Source organism: Caretta caretta, chromosome 14 (assembly GCF_965140235.1).
Source record: "Caretta caretta isolate rCarCar2 chromosome 14, rCarCar1.hap1, whole genome shotgun sequence".
NCBI lineage: Eukaryota > Metazoa > Chordata > Testudines > Cheloniidae > Caretta > Caretta caretta.
In genome coordinates this window covers 49,597,667-49,620,676 of record NC_134219.1, presented here as the reverse complement: position 1 = coordinate 49,620,676, position 23,010 = coordinate 49,597,667, and the positions used below count along the sequence as shown (strand labels likewise).

General features: G+C 49.6%; 1 protein-coding gene and 1 long non-coding RNA gene across 3 annotated transcripts in view; one reads left to right on the top strand and one right to left on the bottom strand.

Moving 5' to 3' along the window:
* LOC125621018 (uncharacterized) overlaps window positions 1–23,010 on the bottom strand; it is a 49,619-nt gene that overhangs the window by 8,607 nt on the left and 18,002 nt on the right. Inside the window, exons 2-6 of the long non-coding RNA XR_012665013.1 lie at window positions 16,792–16,944; window positions 16,287–16,385; window positions 14,160–14,277; window positions 1,694–1,823; window positions 260–1,162 (exon numbers count right to left, since the gene is read on the bottom strand). This is a non-coding gene — a long non-coding RNA (uncharacterized LOC125621018). The remainder of the gene's footprint in view (window positions 1–259; window positions 1,163–1,693; window positions 1,824–14,159; window positions 14,278–16,286; window positions 16,386–16,791; window positions 16,945–23,010) is intronic.
* Window positions 553–22,123, top strand: SIT1 (signaling threshold regulating transmembrane adaptor 1). 2 transcript variants are annotated; one of them, XR_012665012.1, is made up of 9 exons: window positions 553–674; window positions 1,036–1,155; window positions 1,702–1,738; window positions 2,248–2,306; window positions 2,859–2,926; window positions 7,613–7,750; window positions 10,840–10,907; window positions 11,609–11,734; window positions 21,661–22,123. XR_012665012.1 is itself a non-coding variant. In XM_048817378.2 (6 exons), exons 1-6 carry the CDS (start codon window positions 638–640, stop codon window positions 4,371–4,373), a joined length of 591 nt encoding a protein of 196 aa, XP_048673335.1. In that variant the 5' UTR covers window positions 553–637; the 3' UTR covers window positions 4,374–4,439. The 2 variants fall into 2 exon arrangements, 1 of the variants encoding a protein (XP_048673335.1); XM_048817378.2 differs by lacking the exons at window positions 7,613–7,750; window positions 10,840–10,907; window positions 11,609–11,734; window positions 21,661–22,123 and adding an exon at window positions 4,104–4,439.

Sequence of the window (23,010 nt, the reverse complement as noted above, 5' to 3'; positions counted from 1 at the left end):
CTTCCCCTCCTCTCCAGAGCCCAGAGCCCTCCTTGCAGGAGGGAAAGGAATTAAAAGAGTCCCCCTCCCCCACCCCCATTCCTGCAGCTGGGAAGGGGGAAATGGAGCAAGCCTGTGAGAGGGTGTGAAGAACCCTTGGTACTAGAGAAGGAGCAGAGGTGGGGATTGGGGAGCACAGAATTAATGCATGAGAATGGGGGAGAAGTTCTGGAGACACCTCTGAGTCCCATTCCCCCCTCCCCCCCCGCAGCAGACCCACCTTTCACTGGAACCTGCCCAGAAAGGCAGGAGCTGTGCACTGCAGCTGCTGAGCCATGAACAGCAGGAGCCAGTGCAGAGGGAGGAGATGTCTGCGGGCTCTGGCACCGGAAATCCCCGTGGGTTACAGCTGCAGCAATGCTAACCCCCCGGGCACAGCCAGAGCTGCTTCTTCAGCAAGACAAGAAGTGGGGGGGTCTCCACCAGGGCTGGGGAAATGAAGCAGTAAAACTGGTGCCACCAGGACCGGGGCAGGAGACATTGCCTGGATCCAGTCTGGAACGGCTGCAACCAGTGTGGGCATCTGCCCTGAATCCAGAGTGACTCCAGTCTGGGATCAAGGATCTTTCACCATAGGAGAAAATCACGTTTCCCACCCATGGGCTCCTCCAGCTGTAACTGCAGTAACTTTTCAGGTGAGTCCGGGGGTTGCTGTGCCGAGTGGAGAGGCTCAAACACCCGCCCAGTTTGGTGTTCGTAAAGGTAAATTGGGCCATCTCTGTGCTTCAATGTGACGTGGGGAGGGGCAGCGTTCTGGGGGAACATCCCCACATTGGATGTGACGATTGCCAGAGCCTTCGCTGTCCGTAGCATGATGGCAGAATCCCCAGGGAGCCCTGACAGCTCAGCCAAGGACTATGCAATGAGCTGCCTGGGAGCCATACTTACCCCTCCGCTGCAGCACCAGAGCCAGCTAGGCAGGCCCAGGTCGGGTGGGGCAGGGCTCTCTCCAGACAGTGTGGGCCCAGTGCTCCCAGCAACCCTTCTGTTTTGCAGGTCTGGGGCAGGTGCAAGGCACTGGTGCCATGTGGGGGCTTGTTGGGGCACTGGTCCTGTCGCACCTGGTGTCCCTGTTGTGGAACATTCTCTGCTGTGTGAGGCACACAGCACACAGAGGTATGTGCTGCAGGGAGGGAACAGTCTGTTCAGAGCACAGGGGCACAGTTCCTCCCCCCATAACTATAACCCCTATGTGGGGCTCCTTTCTCCTGTCCCTCTGTCTCCCAGACTGTCTTGGTGCACAGGGGGGCTCCCATATCCCTCTCCCCTACAGGGGTCTGTCTCCTTGGTCCCCCTTCCCATATATCTCCAGAAGGGGCTACTGCCTCCAGTCCCCTCTCCCCCCGCCTGTTTTGTGTCTTCCTGCAGAGGGCACCCTTTATCCCCCCTCACTCCATGTCCCAGCCCCAACTCCCACCCCCACATCTCACTTCACAGGGAACCCAGCTCCCCTTCTCCATGGTGCCCAACCTATCTCATGCCCAGGCTCCCCCACCCAGAACCCCATCCTCCGCTGACTCCTCTCCTCCCATGTCCCTGCCTGCCACACTGCACTGGTACCACCAGCATCCCAGAGACCCATTCCCACCCCCCACCCCCGTTAAAGCCTGTGGAGCTGATCTCTTTTTCTTTCTTTCTCTCTCTCCCGCCCTACCTGCCCAGATGAGTCCAGGAGGCTCTTGCCTCAGTTCAGCAGAAGGTGAGTCCAACAGACAAAACAGCAGGAGCAACGAGTCGCTACATTGTCCAAGTCCCAAAGCATCACCACTGAGGTTCTCTCCATGCTGTTAGGGGGAGGGGAGGGAGGAAGCTTTGTCAGCCAGCAAGATGGAACAGAGGCCGCGAGAAGGGTGGAATGTCACAGGGAATCAGAACCAAGGAATAGAATCCAGGAGTCCTGACTGCCAGGCCTTCCCTCCTGCTCTCAACCCCTAGGTCCCACTCCCCTGCCAGAGCTGGCCCAGGAATCAGGGTTTTTGATTCCCCATCCTGCATATCACTACCAGCTCAGCTCTCTGGCTGGACGGGCCTCTGGTCTGAATTAAGGGGATTGTTACAGATTGAGCCCACACAAGAATTTTTTCCCTCTCTGGGTGTGTACCGCCACTGCCACCTTTCCCAGCCCTCCTCTTCCTCTGTCTGTCCCCAGCGCATTCACCTTTGACCCTGGCTCTGAGCCATTTACTGGATTTTTGGTTTCCATCCCAGTGTGAAGCATGTGACTGAGGAGATTCCAGTCTATGGCAACATCAGTTACCTGCAGACAGGTGAGTTGCACCCAAGCCCCTCACAGGATCAGGCCCCATTGTGCTGAGGCTGCCTGCTCTCTGCCCTGAGTAAAAGAGCACACAGGCACGTACACACACGATGTGTGTGGAGAGGAGATAATTCTGTCACCTGTTCTATGACATATACTGATCGAGTCTCCAGCTGGCAGCAGGCATGTCAGCATCATCAATGCTGATTTGTGTCTGCTGGGAGCCTGGCCCTTGGCTACAGCCACAAACCCTCTCTAAGAAGGGCCATTCATGGGCTGGTTTCTTGTGTATGCTGAGGGAACGTGTTTGAAGCAGCTTTGTCCATGTGTGCAGGAAGGCAGCAGCCGCTGGGGCTGCGGATCAGCCCCCCTTCCCATCCTGAGGACCCTGAGAGTCTGTGGCTGCCTGACTCAGGCTTCGTTAAGACAGCCAGGTGCTGCCTGTGAATTGGGGCTCCCTCCAGCTGCTCAGTACTTCTGCAAACTGGAGCTGGCTTCTATCTCCGAGCTGGTTCTGGACTCTCAGCATCAGCAGCAACCTTCCCTCTCCCTCTGTCAACAGGGCAAAGTTCTGGGTTTGAAAGCTCAGCAGTGTCAGAGTCCCAGGAGGAGCAGGAATCCAGCCCCAAGGTGAGCAGAGCTCTTGGTACATGTGTGGCCAAAGACATCTGTAGCCACAGAAGCCGCAGCAATCAGCCGGGGATGGTGCAGGGGCCGTCCCCTGACTGACTGACCTGTGGCATTAGAAATTGGGTAGGGTTAAGGTGTGGGTGGGGAAGCCCAGGGCTGGGATATCAGGGGGATGCAGGTTGTGATTGAGGGGTGTTGGTGGGGATGGGAGAGAGCCTAGGCTTGGAATAGCAGGTAACTGCAGGTACAGATTGAGGGGCACCAGCAGAGTTGCAAATGGGGTGGGAGAGCTGGTGCTGTGGGGGCTCTAGAGTTGCGAGCGTTACATTCATGTGTTCAGGGGCTGTGTGTGGAGATTAACTGCTTGCAGAGTGGCAGGAAGCGGTGAGTTATCGGCCCTGAGCATCTCTGTGCTAAGCCCAACTCCTCTCCTCGACCTACTTTCTGCCGTTGACTTCTGGCTGCTCTGTATCCCACTGTTGAGTTTGCCTCCAGCGAGCAGCAGGACCTCCAGGCATGGAACTGGGATGCAGTTTGCAGACAGTGGGGGTTAGCTCTGATGGACAGCGCAGGAAGCACAAAGCGGGAAGGGGATGCATGAGTGAGACTGAACACCCATCATTGCCTCAGAGCCCTGTTGTCACAGACCCTTTGGGGCTGATGACAGCAGGATCTGTTGAGCTGAGCCGAGCCCCTAGCTGCATTTGTGGTCTCATAGTAGGGCAGGCTATGTGGTGAGTGGTGCTGAGGCATCCTGTCTGCAAGGAGAGGGCTGAATAGCAGCACTGGGGAAGGCTAAAGCCCCAGGGAACAAGCTGTGGGGCACAATTCCTCAGACACGATGGTGATGGGAACTCCAGGTATTTCCCTGCTCTGGAGATAAGCTGGTCTCTGAGTGTCAGGGGCCTATTTCCCTTCCTGCAGCCTACGAACCCCACAGCATGGGGGTGATGCTCTTCCTGAGAGGGAGCAAAGGGACCCTCCCGCTATTCAGGGCGCGCTCAGCTCCACCATCCCCAGCAGGAGCAAAACCCATCCCACGGGGAATTTGTTGGTTACCAGAGGGTGGGAGTTAGTGCTGCCAGTGGCATCCTAAGCAGCCAGAGGCCTCCACCCAACCCTAAGGCACATGCCACCATATGCCACCCTTCCCCCAACACCTCTGCTCTGTCCCCAGAAGCCTACGTGCTACGCCAACCTCAAGATGCTGAAACCCCAAGGCCGGCAGCTGCCAGAGTCATCAGTGGGGGGTGCTGAGATCCAGTACACAGATGTGGTGGTGACGGGGCCCAGGCGGTCAGAGCCAGAGATTTGGGGCGGGGGGCCCCTGAAGGGCAGAGAGGCTACTCGGCCGCAGTCAGAGCTTTATGCGTCTGTGCATTCAGACAGATACACAGCCAAGTTTGAGAACCAAGACTACGCTAACAACCATGCGGTTCCCAGCTGAAGGGTGGGGGCTAACGGGGTTCTGTGTGCATGATTCATAGCAATAAATGCAAGCTTCACTAATGTCTCCCCTGTCTCATGTGCTGCTGAGGATACAGAAATGCCCCTGTTCCAGCAATGCCCACTGCCCCAGGGTGGGGCCATGCGCAGATCCCATCATGCTGTGTTGCTGACAGCGATTTAACTTCTGTGGCTACTTCTTCCTCAAGCAGCCAAGATTCCCCGGCCCCGCTCAATAATGCACAGTTCCCCTGCCTGGGAAGGTGATGGGGATACTTCCTGTACATGGGGCAGGGGCGTATATAGTTATTGGTACTGTTGGGGCGGGGGGGGGAGGTAGTGCCTCCCCGCTGAGCTTTACGGTGCCGGTCACCACCCGCCCTGCCACATTCCTGAGCTTGGTCTCCCCGTCATGCCAGGTGCTAACTTACCCCCACCCCGCAGAACAGAGAGGGCTTTCCCCACGGAAGGCATGATCTGAACAGCCCCACCCCGGGGCACAGGTGCAACGAGAGACGGGCCCTGCCCCAAGCTGGGCTCACGCTGTTCCGAAGCGACGGGCGGGTCGGAATCTGAGAGTGGAAGAGCTGGGGGCGCCCTGGGGGTGTCTCAGACCCGGCTCCGGCAGCGGGCGGAGCCGGGAGCGGAGGGGACGCAGAGGCGAGGCATGAAGGGGGAAGGCCCGGCAACGGGCGGCTGCCCCAGAGCCCCGGAGACGTGGAGTCGGGGGCACGGCCCGGGGGGGGGGCACGGCCCGGGGGGGGCACCAGCCACAGCCCCCTCCCCAGGGCAACAGCCTGCCGGACGCTGGGGTCCCGCGACCGTGGGGGACTTTCCGGCTTCCGCCCTGCCCGCGGGGATCCGCGCCCCTGCCCCAGGCGCGGGCTGTTTGCCCCCGTCAGCCGGTGAGTCTCCGCCCTCCCGCCAGTGAGGGCAGCGGCTTCAGCAGACGTTACTGAGCATGCTCAGTCCGTGCGCAGCTGCCCCAGTCCCAGGGCAAACGCGCCTCGGCTCGCTACGCAGCCCAGGGGGCCGGCGGGGGAAGGGGGCCAGGCTGACCCTGGGGCCCTCCCGTCGCTGGGCCCCGGAGGGCGGAAACGCCCCGGGGCAGGCTGGTAAGTGTAGTTCCTGACTCTCCTCGGGCCGGAAGTGACGTTGGCGCCTGCCCCGGCGACGGCCCCTGCCGTCGCTCAGGAGGCGGAAGTGCCCCGCCCGCTTTCCTGGGCACGCTGGGAAGCGTAGTTCCCTCTCACGCAGGCCCGGCCTCCTAGTGGCGCAGCGGCTCGCGCCTCAGTGCGGGGCCCGCGGCCGCTCTCGGCTCCCTGCCTGGCGCGGGTGGGGCTGATGGAGCCGGAAGGGGCGGGGCCGGCCGATGGGAGCCGGAAGCAGAGAGGCGGGGGCTCGGCGACGCGCCCGTTGCCGGGAGACCGGGCTGAGCTGGGCGGGCGGGTCATGGAGCCTCGGCGCCCGGGAGAGCCGCAGGCCTCAGGCCGCCTTCGGCTCGGGCCGGCTCTGCCCCGGGGCGGGGCCCCTTCGTGTTCCGGGGGGAGATGGGGGCGCAGCCCGGGGTCCACGGGGGGGCGGTGTGAAATCCTCACTGCCCCCCCCAGCTGCCCGACATCTGCCCAGTGCCAGGGAGTCTCTGCCCCAGCCCCCCCCCCCGGAAGCAGCTCCCCAGAGGCTCACGAGCTGCCCTGGAGAAGCCATCAAAGTCCCCCACTTCTCTCACGTGGTTAGTGTCAGCAGAGAATCCCTTCAGGTCTCGGTGGTTTTCTATCATATTAAATACCTTTGACCTCTTTCTTCCCCAGTTCTCAGAGAGAGATCTAAAATATCCAGCCTGCACTCCTGTAGTAGCCGGGTGGTCCCAGGATATTAGAGGCTGCCCCTTTGATTTATATACAAATGTTTGGTGTTATTCTCCATCCCAATCCTTATGAACCCTTACATGTGGTTAGCTTTTCTGGGCTGTGGCTGTGCATTGAGTGGAGTTTTTAATTAAGCTGTCTACAGCAACATGCAGGTCGCTTTCTTGAGTTGATAGTTAATTTACAACCCAGTAAGGTGTGCGAGGAGCTCCAATTTTCCCCTCCAAAGTGCGATGCTTTGCATTTAGAGAGACAGGGTAGGGTAGGTAATACCTTTTACGGGACCAACTTCTGTTGGTGAGAGAGAGAAGCTTCTGAGCTACAGCGGTATACATCCGATGAAGTGAGCTGTAGCTCACGAAAGCTTATGCTCAAATAAACTGGTTAGTCTCTAAGATGCCACTAGTCCTCCTTTTCTTTTTACAGAGGTTTTTAGAAGAATATCCTAAAATATGCTAAAATTTTGCCCTGCTTCCTATCTAGTTATCTTTTACTAATTTAATATTCCCTGAGATTTTTTTTCCTGTCTCTCTAATTATAGAATATTAACATAAAATCCCCTCCGATTTTGACTTTTTCTCAAATTCTTGAATATTGATAGCAAATCCTTGTAGATGTTGCCCCTTTTCTATCTTTTTCAAATAATGATATGAAATTCACTCAGATTTTACCTCTGTGCCTACTACTGACTGTTGATACATAATCCCTTACAATTTTATACTTTCCTCTCTAGTTTGTGAAAGTTGATTCAAAATTCTTCAGATTTCCACCCTTCTCCCTTTAATGACTGAACATTGATATCAGCACTCAGATTTTTGCCTTTTGCCATGAAATTATCAAATGTCTGTTAAAAAGGATCTCGGGTTTGGAGGTGTTCTCAGGTTTAGTTTCAGCAACTTCTCCTTTTTGGGAGGGAATTTGTTGCCTTGAGCCATTCTCCATACTGGTGGTTGTAAGGGATTAAATGATAAACTTTCCCCTCTCATTTGAGACTCATTTCTTTCCCCATTTATCTCCATTAAAATGTTTTCTGATGAAAGTGACCTGCCCATATTTAATACACAACAAAGCCAGAAGCCTCCCCGGCCAGTCTCCCAGCTGCTCACAGGACAGTTGGTTGGAACCTTTTCTTTTCCTCAGGGGGGCACAAGATGAGGGTTCACTCATGATGGGCTCCTTGGTGCCCAGAATGGCTGAGAATCTCCATGCTAGTGTATTAGCCCCTCATTTTCCCCTCACCAATATCACTAGTAGTATCCAAAATCCTATGATGAATGGTCTCCATGTGGGAGTGCTTTCCTCACTGCTGAGATGTAGTTGTCTCTGGGGTGGGTCCCTGTTAGCCATTATCTGTCTGTCTCTCTCTCCTCAGGATATTGGTGTTGAGCTTCCTGGGTCAAATGCTGCTGCCTCCACCGTGACCTTGAAGCTCAGGCTGAGCAGCTGCTGCTCCCCGAGAGGGGTCTGAGCTGGGGAGTGACCTTGAGTAAAACTTCTGTTCCCAGCCAAGGTGAGGACTTTCTCCAGCTGTAATTACTCCCATAGGCCAGCCCTAGGGTCTGCCCACATCAGCATCTGAGCCAGAGACTCCAGGTGATTGGTGGAGACCTTAGGAAATGTGCTGTGGATGGACATTAATGTGACTGCACAAACAGTCCCTCCTCGCCCCTCGTATCTCCTCCCCTTCGCAATGGCAGGAGCCGATCCAGCCAGAGGAGAGCGAACCCCCAGGAATGGCTGAATCTCAGCCACAAGGGGCAGAACAGGGGAAGGGAAATAGAACAAGAAAAAGGAGAGAGAGACTGAAAGGGGCACTCGGAGAAATACTTGGTGAGAGAGATTCCCAGATCTCTAACTTGCCCCCACACACTCATTGCAGAGAAAAACAACAAAAAGGATCAGGGCTGTGGAACAGCTTCCGTATGAGGAGAGATTAAAAAGAGTGGGACTTTTCATCTTGGAAAAGAGACGACTGAGGGGGTGGGGAATGTGATCGAGATCTATAAAATCATGACTGGTGTGGAGAAAATGAATGAGGAATTGTTATTTACTAGGGCTGTTGATTAATTGCAGTTAACTCGCGTGATTAAAAAAAGTAATTGCGATTAAAAATTAATCACGATTAATCGTCATTTTAATTGCACTGTTAATAGAATACCAGTTTAAATTTATTAAATATTTTGGATTTTTTTCTACATTTTCGTATATATTGTATTCTGTTTTGTAATTGAAATCAAAGTGTATATTTTTATTACAAATATTTGCACTGTAAAAATGATAAACAAAATAAATAGTATTTTTCAATTCACCTCATACAAGTACTGTAGTGCAATCTCTTTGTCATGAAAGTGCAACTTAAAAATGTAGATTTTTTTTTGTTACATAACTGCACTCAAAAACAAAACAATGTAAAACTTCAGCGCCTACAAGTCCACTCAGTCCTACTATTGTTCAGCCAATCGCTAAGACAAACAAGTTTGTTTACATTTACAGGAGATAATGCTGCCCTCTTCTTATTTACAATGTCACCAGGAAGTGAGAACAGGCATTTGCATGGCAATTTTGTAGCTGGTATTGAAAGATATTTATGTGCCAGATATGCTAACCATTCATATGCCCCTTCATGCTTCAGCCACCATTTCATGCTGATGACGCTCGTTAAAAAAATAATGTGTTATTTAAATTTATGACTGAACTTTTTGGGGGAGAACTGTATGTCCCCTGCTTGCATTCTGCCATATATATGTTACAGCAATCTAGGATGATGACCCAGCACATGTTGTTCATTTTAAGATCAATTTTACTGCAGATTTCACAAAACACAAAGATAGCTACAGCATTTAACCCAAGGTTTAAGAATCTGAAGTGCTTTCCAAAATCTGAGAGGGACGAGGCGTGGAGCATGCTTTCAGAGGTCTTAAAAGAGCAACACTCCGATGTAGAAACAACAGACCCCCAAATCACCAAAAAAGAAAATCAACCTTCTGCTGTTGACATCTGACTCAGATAATTAAAATAAACATGCTTTGGCCCTCACTGCTTAGGATCGTATTGAGCAGAACCCGTCATCAGCATGGGCGTGTGACCCCTGGAATGGTGTTTGAAGCATGAAGGGATATATGAATCTTTAGCGCAGCTGGCACATAAATACCTTGCAATGCTGGCTACAACAATGCCATGAGAACGCCTGTTCTCACTGCCAGGTGATATAACCAAGAAGCGAGCAGCATCATTTCCTGCAAATGTAAACAAACTTGTTTGTCTGAGCGATTGGCTTAACAAGAAGTAGGACTGAGTGGACTTGCGGGCGCTAAAGTTTTACATTGTTTTATTTTTGAATGCAGGTTTTTTGTACATAATTCTACATTTGTAAGTTCAACTTTCATGATAAAGAGATTGCACTACAGTACTTGTATTAGGTGAATTGAAAAATACCATTTATTTTGTGTTTTTACAGTGCAGATACTTGTAATCAAAAATAAAATATAAAGTGAGCACTGTACACTTCGTATTCTGTGTTGTAAATGAAATCAATATATTTGAAAATGTAGAAAACATCCAAAAATATTTAAATAAATGGTATTCTATTATTGTTTAACAGTTCAATTAATCGCACGATTAATTACGTTTAATTTTTTTAATCACTTGACAGCCCTATTATTTACTCCTTCACATAACACAAGAACTAGGGTTCACACAATGAAATTAATAGACAGCAAGTTTAAAACAAACCAAAGGAAGTACTTCTTTGCACAGCGCACAGTCAACCTGTGTAACTCTTTGCCTGGGGATGTTGTGAAGATCAAAACTATAACAGGGTTCAAAAAAGAACTAGATAAGTCCATGGAAGGATAAGTCCATCAATGGCTATTAGCCAGGATAGGTGGGGATGCAACCCTATGTTCTGGGTGTCCCTAACCTCTGTTTGCCAGAAGCTGGGAGTGGACGACAGGGAAAGGATCACTTGATGATTGCCAGTTCTGTTAATTCCCTCTAGGGCACCTGGCATTGGCCACTGCTGGAAGATAGGACACTGGGCTAGATGAACCATTAGTCTGACCCAATATGGTCTTTCTTATGTTAAACTACCAGCTCGCCTGAACTCTTTATTTTTTGCCTTAGATTTTATTTTCATGGGCCTTCACCTACCAGTTCTCTGAGTTTGTTGAAGTCCATTGTTCTTATTCTGCTGCTCTCGTGCCTTCCTTCTCTTAGGATGGTGAAATCTATCATTTCATGATCACTTTTGCCCATATTGCTTTTCACCTTCAGTTCCTAACTAATTCCTTCTAATTAGTCAGAATCAAGTCTAAGATGGCTATTCTCCGGCTACTTCTTCCATCCTCTGAAAAAAAACAAGTGTCCCCAGTACATTCCCGGAACTTACTGGGCACTTTGTGTTTGGTTGAATTCCTTTTCTAACAGATATCTGGGTAGATTAACCCCCTCCCCCACACACACAGTTTACTAACTGTGTTTTGAATATTTCTGTTATTTGCCTGACAGAATCTAGAACATCCGTCTGCAGGGAAAGAGCCAGGGGGAATTGTGATGTGACGTTACTGTTCTGTTCTGACATGTCCCCAATTGCCCTGACAGGCTGCAGTGTAACATCCCATCCTTCCAGGGAGCAAGGAAGGGAAATGGCTGCCGTGGAGCCGGTTCAGGTAGGGATTTTAAGGGAGTTGCTGGTTGGTTCCTGTTGGCGGGAGAAGGGCAGTAAATACACAGGAGGTGGGAACTTCTGGGGTGGCTGATCTGGAGGTGGGAGGGGGCAGGAAATACCCAGGTGGAGAAGGGGGTGGGGCCAGGGGGTGACAATCTGATGGGATTTGTTTACTGTTGGGCCTGGATCTTAGCAACACCCAAGGGGTTTGTGGGTGGAAATTCCCTAATTTGTCAAGCAGGAAACAACCCCCTGGACTGGGCTGGGGAAACGTACCAGACTCCAGTCCTGGAGCCTGAACCTACTGGCCAGAGGCTGTTGTGAGAGATAAAGCGGCAGCCACCAGTTAGGCCCAGGGAAGACACCCCATCCCCTCCCATCTGGCTGCTGGCAATGGGGAGAGCTTTTGGATTCCTACCAAGGGGCTGTCCCTGGGCCCTGCTGGGGGCTTCATCTCCTCTGGCTAGTAGGTGAGTGATGAAGAGAAGACCCTGCCCCCTCTGTCTGTCATGGGGGAGGGGAAGGGGGTGAGGGCCTCTCTCTTTCTCTCCCCTCACCCTGATGCTGCCTGGCAGCTCTGATGGCGTGGGGGTAGGACTCTGCTGCCTCCCAGAGCTTCCGTGTGATTGGCCCTCCTCCCCAGTGAATGGTGGGGTTGTAACTGGACAGCAAGTGCTGAGTGGGGTACTCTCGTTCTTTCAGGGGCCAGTGAATTTCGAGGAGGTGGCTGTGCTTTTCACCAAGGAAGAGGGGGCTCTGCTGGACCCCTACAGAGAGCCCTCTACAGAGACGTCATGCAGAAGAACTATGAGAACGTGACCTCGCTGGGTGAGGATTTCTGTCCCCTTTAGAAGGGGAAATGAAGAGTGAAGGTTCATGACACCCCACATGTAATCTCAACTCTGACCTGTTTCGGCAACAGGCCAATGACACTCACACTAGCATTTTTCCCTCCCTGCTACAGAACGCTCTGGGAGCAGAGCACAGGCGCAGTACAGCACAAAGTCTAACACCGTCTCTCTGCTAAGGCAAAACTTGGGGTTAGGTCCGGTGTAGGGAACAGAAGCTGCCTACCCCTGGCTTGCACTCCATCACTGAGCCTACTGCCCACAACGCATCAGACTTTCATAGTGTCACCACACCTTTACCTTTGCACTGAGGATTCCTTATGAGTCATGACCTTCACTTACCCCTCACTGAGCACTGGAGACCACTAGCATGTATGCCACCAGACTGCTGACAGTACACATGGCAAGAACACACCTTTGTGCACCATTATTGACACAACCTACAACACTCAGCATTGAAATGAGGAACACATGTTCCTTCCATTTTCACATGCACCTCTCCGCATATCATAGGGCTTTTCTACACTACCGCGTGGGGTCAATCTAAGATACGCAACTTCAGCTATGTGAATAGTGTAGCTGAAGTCGATGTACTTAGATCTACATACCACTGCGGTAAGTTGACAGCTGACGCTCTCCCGTCGACTCTGCTTGCGCTTCTCATTCTGGTGGAGTACCTAACAAACCTAAAACTCTCCTCCCTAGCATCAAATGATGAGTCAACGAGATTGAAATTCACATGTGCGAGTCGATGAGAGAGTGCTCAGCGGTCGATTTTATTGTGTCTATACTAGATGTGATAAATCGACCCCCGCTGGATCGATCGCTGCCCACCGATTCGGCGGGTAGTGTAGACAAGCCCTTAGTCACAGCTTTGCCAAGCTGCTCCAACTATTCCCTCCACCATTCATGTAAAGCTACAGCTGACACACTGCGCACGGCTGGAGGGCCTGCAGGTAAGTGGTGGTGTTCCAATCTGTAGAATAGAACACAAACAATGGTATGTTCTTAGTCCTTCCTCCTATTGATTATTGATCAATAGATTTTAAGGCCAGGAGAGACTATTAGGTCATCTAGTGTGACCTGTGTAATACAGGCCATGGAGTTTCATCCAGTTACCATTGTAGTGAGCTGAATACCTTGTGTTTGATTAAAACATCTTCCAGGAAGGCATCCCATCTTGACTTGAAGACTTCAAGAGATGGAAAATTTGCCACTTCCCTGGGTAGTTCGTTAACATTTGCACCACCCTTACTGACCTATTCCTAGTGAGATTTGCTAGCTCCAGGGTTAGGGGGTAAGGCCAGAGTTAAGGTTGTATTGGAAGAGTGGTGTGTAGTTTAGTCCTTCATTTCCTGTTTTTCACGGATTTTTAACTTTTGTCACCATCCACATGCTTGGAAAGCCATGCGGCAGCACTGAACAACCTTAACTCTGCTTTAATGTAGTTTATGGGCATTTAATTCCTTTGAGTTCTTTTTAATGGATTTTTTTGCCACTATAACTGTCTACTCTAGAGATTTTGCTGGCGAGCTATGTCAGGTGGGGACGTGATTTTTCACACCACTAACCTGACAGAGCTATGTTGGCAAAATTCTTAATTAGGGACCAGTCCAATATCTCCATGTAGATTTGAGAGCATTTGAAGATATTGTTCTTAACACAGAAATGTTGGTATCAGGGCAAAACTTCCAAGAGAAATTTCTACAGAATGTAAGAATAATACACAAGACACATTGTCTGACAGTTGTCAGGGATAGGGCTAAGACTCAAATGCATGGTGTAGCTCAGGTTCAATGGCCATAGCATGTCCTCTTAAGCCAACCAATTATTGTGACAGCAGATTTTTGGAAACCCTCTGGCTGTTAAAAGATCTTCATCTTGCTGCACATGTGAATTTCAATCTCGTTGACTCATCATTTGATGCTAGGGAGGAGAGTTTTAGGTTTGTTAGGAACTGGGGGACCTCTTGGGAAAGGAGGATCCTGTAAAGGAAGGATGGGCTCCACCAAAACCAAAATAGAACCAGACTTACGGCATGTAAAATTAAAAAGTTCAGAGAGGAGATTAAACTCAGTGATGGGGGAAAGCTGACAGGTGCGGAGGAGGTGCTCCCCCCATCCAAAAGGCTAGTTACCCTGTCAAAGAAGGATATTAGGTTGGTTTGACATGATTTCTTCTTGGCAAATCCAGGTAGACAGTTACTTCTCACTGTATTTTCTTTAAGATGCTTAGAAATTGTTTAATTATTTGGTCCATTATCTTTCTGGTTACCAAAATTAATCTGACTGGCCTATAATTCTCTGGATTGTCCTTGTTTCCTTTTTATAGGTAGGTATTATATTCACCTTTTTCCAGTTCTCTGAGATATCTCCCATCATTCATGAGTTCTCAAAGATACTCACCAGTGGCTCAGGGTTCCCTTCAGCCAGTTCCTTAAGTATTCGTGGATGTATTGAAGGCATCATCAAAGGTTATCGCTAATGACGAGGTCTCTTCAGCCAGGTTCTTAAGGAGCTTACTCTGCAGGAAGGGAGATTTGGGTTCGATATTAGGAAAATCTTTATAATGATAGTTATTCTCTGGAATAGGTTTCCAAGGGAAGTTGTGGATTCTCCATCATTGGAGGCTTTAAAAACCAGTTTGGACAAACACCCATTAAGGATGGTCTAGGTTTACTTGGTCCTGTCACATGATATGGGGCTGGACTTGATGACTTTTTGAGCTCTCTTCCAACCCTACCTCTCTGTGGTTCTGTGCCTTTTCCCCTGCTGCTCCTTGGTCTTTGGAGCAACTCCCCATAAACATCCCCAGACCTACCTTGTTATCCTTCTTCCCATCCCTCCATACAACGCTCATGTTCCATGAAGTTTTAAACACATAACAGTGGTTAGGCAGCTGGTGTGCTGAGCCCACTGTCTCTCAGGGTGACAGATGTTGTGACAATTGTTTCCTTGTGCTCCCCCGTCGCTATTTAGGGCCATTGCACCCATATTCCTCCTCTGGTCCAGCAAGGGCACCCACTCTCAGGCTGCTCAGCTGTCATTTCCCTTGGGTAGAAACCCAGATCTCTCTCCCTCCTGACTGGGGTATCTCCAGGCTGCACAGCTCCTGCCTCCATTGAGAATTCCCCAGCAAGGCAGATCCCCTCAGGAGGCCTGCTTTGCCTTCCTTCCCCAGAGGCTATGAACAGTGTAACCGCCCCTGGTTAAGTTACCACACAGCCCTTCCCCAGCAAACAATGATTCTCACGATAAAAGCATTACAGAGAGAACATATTAAAAAAGAATTAAAGAATGTATACACATGCTAATGAGCTTACCCGAGATCAGCCTAGGCTGACCAGACTGCAAATGTGAAAAATCAGGATGGGGTGGGGGGTAATAGGAGCCTTTTTCAGAAAAAGACCCAAAAATCGGGACTGTCCCTATAAAATCGGGGCATCTGGTCACCCTAGATCAGCCCAACCCCACCGAGGGCTCAGGCAGGTGAACAGACCTTCAAACCCCACCAAGAGTTTTTCCTGTGGTCACAATCTACCAGTTCGTAGCTCAGAACAAGCATGCCCATGCATCTGAGAGTCACCCTGTTATCCAGTTTGGGCCTCTGAACTTGTCTTCATGTAACAGGTGATCAGTACACAATCTGATGAAGTGGGTATTACCCACGAAAGCTCATGCAATGGGAGGGCACCTTGGTGTTACTTGTGCCATGGCAGCCAAAACTTAAACAAGTGTGGAAAGAGACTTTCAAACTTCTGGGGTAAATTCCCCCTGGTGTGGGAGTTTAGCCTGTCTAGCTGTAAAGAAGAAACTTCTAGTGCAGAGGGGAAAGGCAAACAGGTGGCTTGGAGAGGCCACAGGAGGTGGTCTACAGGATTTGCTCTGGCTGTTGAATCCCCATAAAGAAGGGATCCCCTCTATCTGATCAACATTTGATGCCCAAATTAAGGTTGGGTGAACCGATCTGAACAAAGAGCAAATGCTGAAGTGGTATGGGGGTCCTGACAGACTTGCATCAAAATAACACATGGTATGAACTGAAGCCGACTTAACAGTTTTGAAAAACAACGAGGAGTCCAGTGCACCTTAAAGACTAACAGATTTATTTGAGCATAAGCTTTCGTGGGTAAAAAAGCCCCCTTCTTCAGATGCATAGAATGAAAATGACAGATGCAGGCATAAATATACTGACACATGAAGAGAAGGGAGTTACCTTACAAGTGGAGAACCAGTGTTGACAAGGTCAATTCAGTCAGGGTGGATGTGGTCCACTCCCAATAATTGATGAGGAGGTGTTCCCTAGCGTCTCTCCTCTACTTGCACTACATTGACGACATCTTCATCATATGGACCCACGGGAAGGAGGCCCTTGAGGAATTCCACCTGGATTTCAACAGTTTCCACCCCACCATCAACCTCAGCCTGGACCAGACCACACAAGAGATCCACTTCCTGGACACTACAGTGCAAATAAGTGATGGTCACATAAACACCACCCTATACCGGACACCTACTGACCGCTGTACTTACCTACATGCCTCCAGCTTCCATCCAGGACACATTACATGACCCATTGTCTACAGCCAAGCCTGGGGTAGCCCTCACTGGAAATGCCAAGATCAGGGCGGGCTGCAAAAGGGAGAGCAGATACCCACCAGTCTTGAGAGTAACACTGAAGTTAAACTCCCCAACCAGTCACAAACTGTGCTTCTGATTCTACCCACACACACACACACACACACAAACTGGTTATCAAGATGCAAAAGGAAATCACACAGCTCCCTCTATTGCATTCCAGTTCTCTGGCTCCCAATCAGCACCTAGGTCCGGTACACTGAGAAGTTATTTAAAAAACTCTGCTCATATATACAAAATGTTCTTCTGATCCCAAAGGGTCAGCCATGTTCCCAGGGCAGTATAGGTTTGGATCTTACCCAAAATGCCATGCTGTCAGCCAATGCTTTAGTGTCTAAAACTAAAGCTTTATTATAAAGAAAAAGGAAGAGAGATGGTAAATGGTAAAACAGTCACATACAAAGCCTTCAAAGTCTCTCAGGTTCCTATCAGTATTGGTGAGTTTGCAGGCTTGAAAGTCCCTCTGGAAAACATTCACAGCTTGGATGGGTCATTCAGTCCTCTGTTCAGAGCTTCATTTGTAGAAAGGTTTCAGAGTAGCAGCCGTGTTAGTCTGTATCCACAAAAAGAAAAGGAGTACTTGTGGCACCTTAGAGACTAACAAATTTACTTGAGCATAAGCTTTCGTGAGCTACAGCTCACTTCATCGGACACATTCAGTGGAAAATACAGTGAGGAGATTTATATACACAGAGAACATGAAACAATGGGTGTCTCAGAAACCATTGTCTCATTGTTACCAAGGAGAGTGATCAGGTAAGGTGAGCTATTACCAGCAGGAGAGCAGGGAGGGTGGGGGGAGTGGAGACCTTTTGTAGTGATAATCAAGGTGGGCCATTTCCAGCAGTTGACAAGAACGTCTCTGGGGAAGGGGGGGAATAAACATGGGGAAATAGTTTTACTTTGTGTAATGACCCATCCACTCCCAGTCTTTATTCAAGCCTCAGTTAATTGTATCCAGTTTGCAAATTAATTCCAATTCAGCACTCTCTCGTTGGAGTCTGTTTTTGAAGTTTTTTTGTTGAAGAATTGCCACTTTTAGGTCTGTAATCGAGTGACCAAAGAGATTGAAGTGTTCTCTGACTGGTTTTTGAATGTTATAATTCTTGATGTCTGATTTGTGTCCATTTATTCTTTTACGTAGCGACTGTCCAGTTTGGCCAATGTACATGGCAGAGGGGCATTGCTGGCCCATGATGGCATATATCACATTCGTAGATGTGCAGGTGAACAAGCCTCTGATAGTGTGGCTGATGTGATTAGGCCCTATGATGGTGTCCCCTGAATAGATATGTGGAATAGATATATTCTTCAACAAAAAAACTTCAAAAACAGACTCCAACGAGAGACTACTGAATTGGAATTAATTTGCAACCTGGATACAATTACCTTAGGCTTGAATAAAGACTGGGAGTGGATGGGTCATTACACAAAGTAATGACAGGTTTCAGAGGAACAGCCGTGTTAGTCTGTATTCGCAAAAAGAAAAGGAGTACTTGTGGCACCTTAGAGACTAACCAATTTATTTGAGCATGAGCTTTCGTGAGCCACAGCTCACTTCATCAGATGTGTACCGTGGAAACTGCAGCAGACTTTATAAAGTCTGTGTGTATATAAAGTCTGCTGCAGTTTCCACGGTACACATCTGATGAAGTGAGCTGTGGCTCACGAAAGCTCATGCTCAAATAAATTGGTTAGTCTCTAAGGTGCCACAAGTACTCCTTTTCTTTTTACACAAAGTAAAACTATTTCCCCATGTTTCTCACCCACACACACACAGATGTTCTTGTCAACTGCTGGAAATGGCCCACCTTGATTATCACCACAAAAGGTTCCCCCCTCCCCCTCCCCTCCCCGCTCTCCTGCTGGTAATAGCTCACCTTACCTGATCACTCTGCTTACAGTAAAAAGAAAAGGAGTACTTGTGGCACCTTAGAGACTAACCAATTTATTTGAGCATGAGCTTTCGTGAGCTACAGCTCACTTCATCTGAAGTGAGCTGTAGCTCACGAAAGCTCATGCTCAAATAAATTGGTTAGTCTCTAAGGTGCCACAAGTACTCCTTTTCTTTTTGCGAATACAGACTAACACGGCTGTTCCTCTGAAATCTGCTTACAGTGTGTATGGTAAAAAGAAAAGGAGTACTTGTGACACCTTAGAGACTAACCAATTTATTTGAGCATAAGCTTTCATGAGCTACAGCTCACTTCATCGGATGCATACTGTGGAAACTGCAGAAGACATTATATACACAGAGACCATGAAACAATACCTCCTCCCACCCCACTCTCCTGCTGGTAACTCTCCTGTGTGCTAACACCCATTGTTTCATGTTCTCTGTGTATATAAAATCTCCCCACTGTATTTTCCACTGAATGCATCTAATGAAGTGAGCTGTAGCTCACGAAAGCTTATGCTCAAATAAATTTTTTAGTCTCTAAGGTGCCATAAGTACTCCTTTTCTTTTTGTTTGTATAATGGTTACTCCAGAGGTAATAAGCAGGAATAAAGACAAGAAGCAGGACTGAAGACAAAATGGAGAAGATGCAGCTGCCTTTTATAGGCTTTTGCCATGTGGCTTGTGCTACCTTTGTCCTAAACACAAGCTGCCCAGTACATGGCCTGAAAGCCTTAGAGTTCTGTCCATATGCCCTTGCCTGCCTTGCTGAGTCATCAGGTGTATCCCTTGCCTTCTCTCAATGGGTCAGTTGTATAGCTGATGGTCCTTAATGGGCCATCAAGCAGCTAGGCAATGCTGATGCCAAACTGTCTGGGGGTGTCACCCAGAAGTATATCCCAAGTTTAAAATACAGACATATCTATAAAAAGAAAAGGAGTACTTGTGGCACCTTAGCGACTAACCAAGTCTCTAAGGTGCCACAAGTACTCCTTTTCTTTTTGGGAATACAGACTAACACGGCTATTACTCTGAAACCAGACATATCTATAACTCATAATACAAAAGGTGACACAAACATATAAACAAGATTATCATATCTGGCAAATCATACCGTTTTTGCAGATATCTTATGTGGCATATCTGGTATAACCCATTTTACAATTTAACACTATTGCTATTCATAATATCCTAAAGTGTCTCCCAGATTCCATACAGCGTCACACTTACATCCCAGCTTTCTGAATTGAGCAGGGCTGACTTTTCCTTGCCCGGTGTCTCAACCAGCTGGGAGACAGGCTGCCTCTGCTCTCTCTGGCAAAGTATCCAACAGGATGCTGCAGTTGCCCTGCTTCTAGCTAAACCCATGCAGGCTTTCCTTGCACATTCCTCTGGAGACTTTGTGCTCTACTGCAATGCCCCTCCTCCCCCCCAAAAAAATCCTAAAGTTGAGGCAGAGCAGAGGGGACCCCAGATCGGCTGGCTCCCTAACCTAAAAGGAAAGGATGGCGCACAGATGGAGAGGGAGCAAAGTAAACTGACCCCCATAACATCCTCTTGTAGTTTAATCCTGGGCTCATCTGTTGGCTGAATCTGTCTCCCAGCACAAGAATTAGGGGACCACTGCCCAGTTAGAAGCCCAGAGCTGGCAGCGTGGCAGAGCATCATCACTTGGGCTCTGCTACCAGGCCACCTGGCTCCAGATGGTTCACTTTGGGAATGTGAGGGCACAGGGAGCCTGGTAACGACTGCGAGCCCTGTCCCTGAGTATCGAAAGCCGTGAAGCTCTCGGCTGGATTGGGCCCCTGTAGCATAGGGGAGAGAGAAGCTCCTGTGGCTGTGCATAGGGCCTGTTTGCAAACCCTGCCTCTCCTATATTAGGCACTGGGGCATCGGCCCGTTGTGTTGGAACCAAAAAGGTCATTCTTCCACTGCCTCCAGTTTTCCAGTGCAGCCGCTCAGGGAAGAGGGTGAGCCAGGGCAACGCCTCTCCTAACCAGTTCCTGTTAAAGACCCCGCCCGCTCAGCAGCACCACTTCCTAGGGCTGGGGTTGTTTCCAGACCCATTCGGGCAGTTGAGCTCCAGGCCAGGCTCAGGAGTGACTGTGCAAATAAGTGTCTTCCTCAGCAAGCTTTAACTTCTGCAGGCTGAGGGGGCTGAAGCTGCCCAAGCTGTGTTATGATGCTTCATGCTGTCCTGGGTGCTATTTGTACGCCGCATGCCCCCTCCCCAAGAGGTAGGGCAGTGCAATAACACCCATGGTACATAGCCTGGGCCTCAGGACCCCCTGACTCGCTTGCCCACGGTCACACTGGGACTAGATAGCTGAGCCAGGAATTGAATCCAGGTCTCACATTCTAGGCCAGCCCCTATCGGACCATTCACAATCTCTTCCTCCAAGAACAACCTCAGAGAAGGCTGCAGTGGTGCACAGCAGGCTTCTGAGGGGTATCACTAAGACCCAAACACCTCAAAAGTCCCTTGCCGTATCCCATAGGGACCGACGGTCATTAGGTCTTTGGAGGTCACTAGAAGCCCAGCATGGGTGGCAGGTACCATAGGCTGGGGGAGGTTGTGCCTTCCCAAACAGCCAGATGTGGCCCCGCCCACACTCTGCTCCCAGACCCCCCTACCCCAGCTTGCCACCCTCTACATGCATGGCTCCAGCCCCCAGGCAGTGCTGGCCACAGCTGGGGGCTGCACCAGCTGCCCTCCTGGTGCTCCGGGGCTGGGGCTGGTGGCTGCAGTGGGGTGGGTGCAGAAGAAGTGGGGCCTTGGGTGGAATGGGTGGGGCTGCGAGTAGCCTCCCCCAGCCAGGGGGTCACGTGCCGCCCATGAAGCCCAGAGTATTGTGGGAGTGCTGACAGGGTGCTTGCTACCCTTGAAATACAAAGGAAGGCACTTCCTCCTGCAATGCTTCCAGTCTAGTAGCCAACCATAGCTGTCTGGATCTCTAGTCTAGCCTAGTGCCTGCTGCATATTGGGGGCTGGCTCTGGCAAGGGGGTCACCAAAGAGTTGGTGGCAAAGATGTGTTCTAAGGAGGGCTTGGAATGGAAGGAGCGGAGGCTGTTTGGGATGGGAGGGTATTTAACTAGATCCTATTACAGCTTGGAGGGCTACATAGTGCTAGCTCCATCACCTGCTGCAGCTTCTTCTGACTACAGAAGCCACCACTTTCTGCCCTCAGTGCTGTGTGCTACTCAACAGCTGGTACGTTCCACTCCACAAGTAGCTGCCTTCTTAGGGCTAGAAGTTGAGTGCAGTAGGTGAGAGGTGGTAGAGGACCCTGAGTCATGAGTTGTTATTGACATTGGCTCAGAACCAGGCAGTGGGCAGCAGGGATGACTCAAAGCTTATGAACTCCAACCAGCAGGAGAACAGAGACCCATCGGAGGAAGACGGCATCTGGGCAGCAGGCCAAGGCCAATGGGTGGGGAAGCCAGAGGTAATCCCAGAGCGCTGATGCCCACTGAGAACCTTGCCAGCCTTGCAACAGCCAACTAGAAGGGTGCAATTCAACCTAAGTTGCAATGTAAGGAATTGTGACTTCGTTCTTGGCTTGCTGTTGTATCCATGAGTCTCTAATATCGCCACTTAAACTGGAAGGGTTGTATCATGCCTCAGCCTTTTATTGTAAGTAAAGTTGGGACACTTTTGTTGTCTGTCAGTGCTTCTTTGACTAAGCAAACTCATGGGGCCAGTGATGTGGCATTCTCCAAGGGTTTACATTGCCGACCTGTATGTAAGCGTAACTAAAGAGACATTGCAACACTGTTGTTTAGTACACTTGTCTGTTTCTGTAGTATTGCAATTAAACATTCATTGTACAAGGGCGTGGTTGGACTGAGTGAATAGTGTTACTGAGAGTCTTTTTTTATAGAGATGCTAACATAACAAGATGGTAACAGAACTCCAAAGTTGTGCAGGAAGGCCACACGGAAGTGCAAAAGGTACACCAGACTAAGGACCACAACTTGAAAAAATGTGTTTGCCAGCAATGAATGGGACGATCCCCCTACCAAGTGTGGATGGTGGTGGGGCACACAACAAAGCTATTGCTTTTTGCAGAACAAACTTTCCATTCAAAATAAGCTTCTAGCCCTTATGGCTGCAAAACTTTCAATGTGACCTGATGCCGTGGTTTTTATTTGAGTCCCTAAGCAACTCCAGTGCCAAAGCTGCTGCTCTGGGTTTTGCCCGGAAGCAGTGGTAGAATTAAATTAGTAAGACTATAGTCTGTTTTGCTGCTGTTCAAAATCCTCTGCATTTGTGAAACTGTCCATTCCTCCCAAACAGACTGGGGGAGGGAATAGAGTAGCAGAGACCTATTCTCTTCAACTTTACAGCAGCCAGGAGGCTATGCAGATGAAAGAGGACAGAGATGTTTCTCTCTTCCAGTTGGGGGACTAGGTATGGTATCATCTTAAAATCTAAGCTTTAGACACTTACTAGCATTGATCCAACAAATGGAGGACTCAGCATCCTTAATCCTAACTTCTGTGGATGGCACAGTGGCTGGCTTGTCCCCAAAGTGTTGCCTCTGAGCATTGCTGAATGGCTAACTCCTATATTCAGGGGTGTGGCATTCTTTCATGTGAATCTAAAGCTTCCTAATAAGAGAGTGTGATAGGGCCTTCTGTGGCCAGGCAGCCTACTGGCTAGATTGTTGATTAGGGGGCTATAGGGGGACCTGACCCCTCCTTCTCCCTCAGGTCCAGGG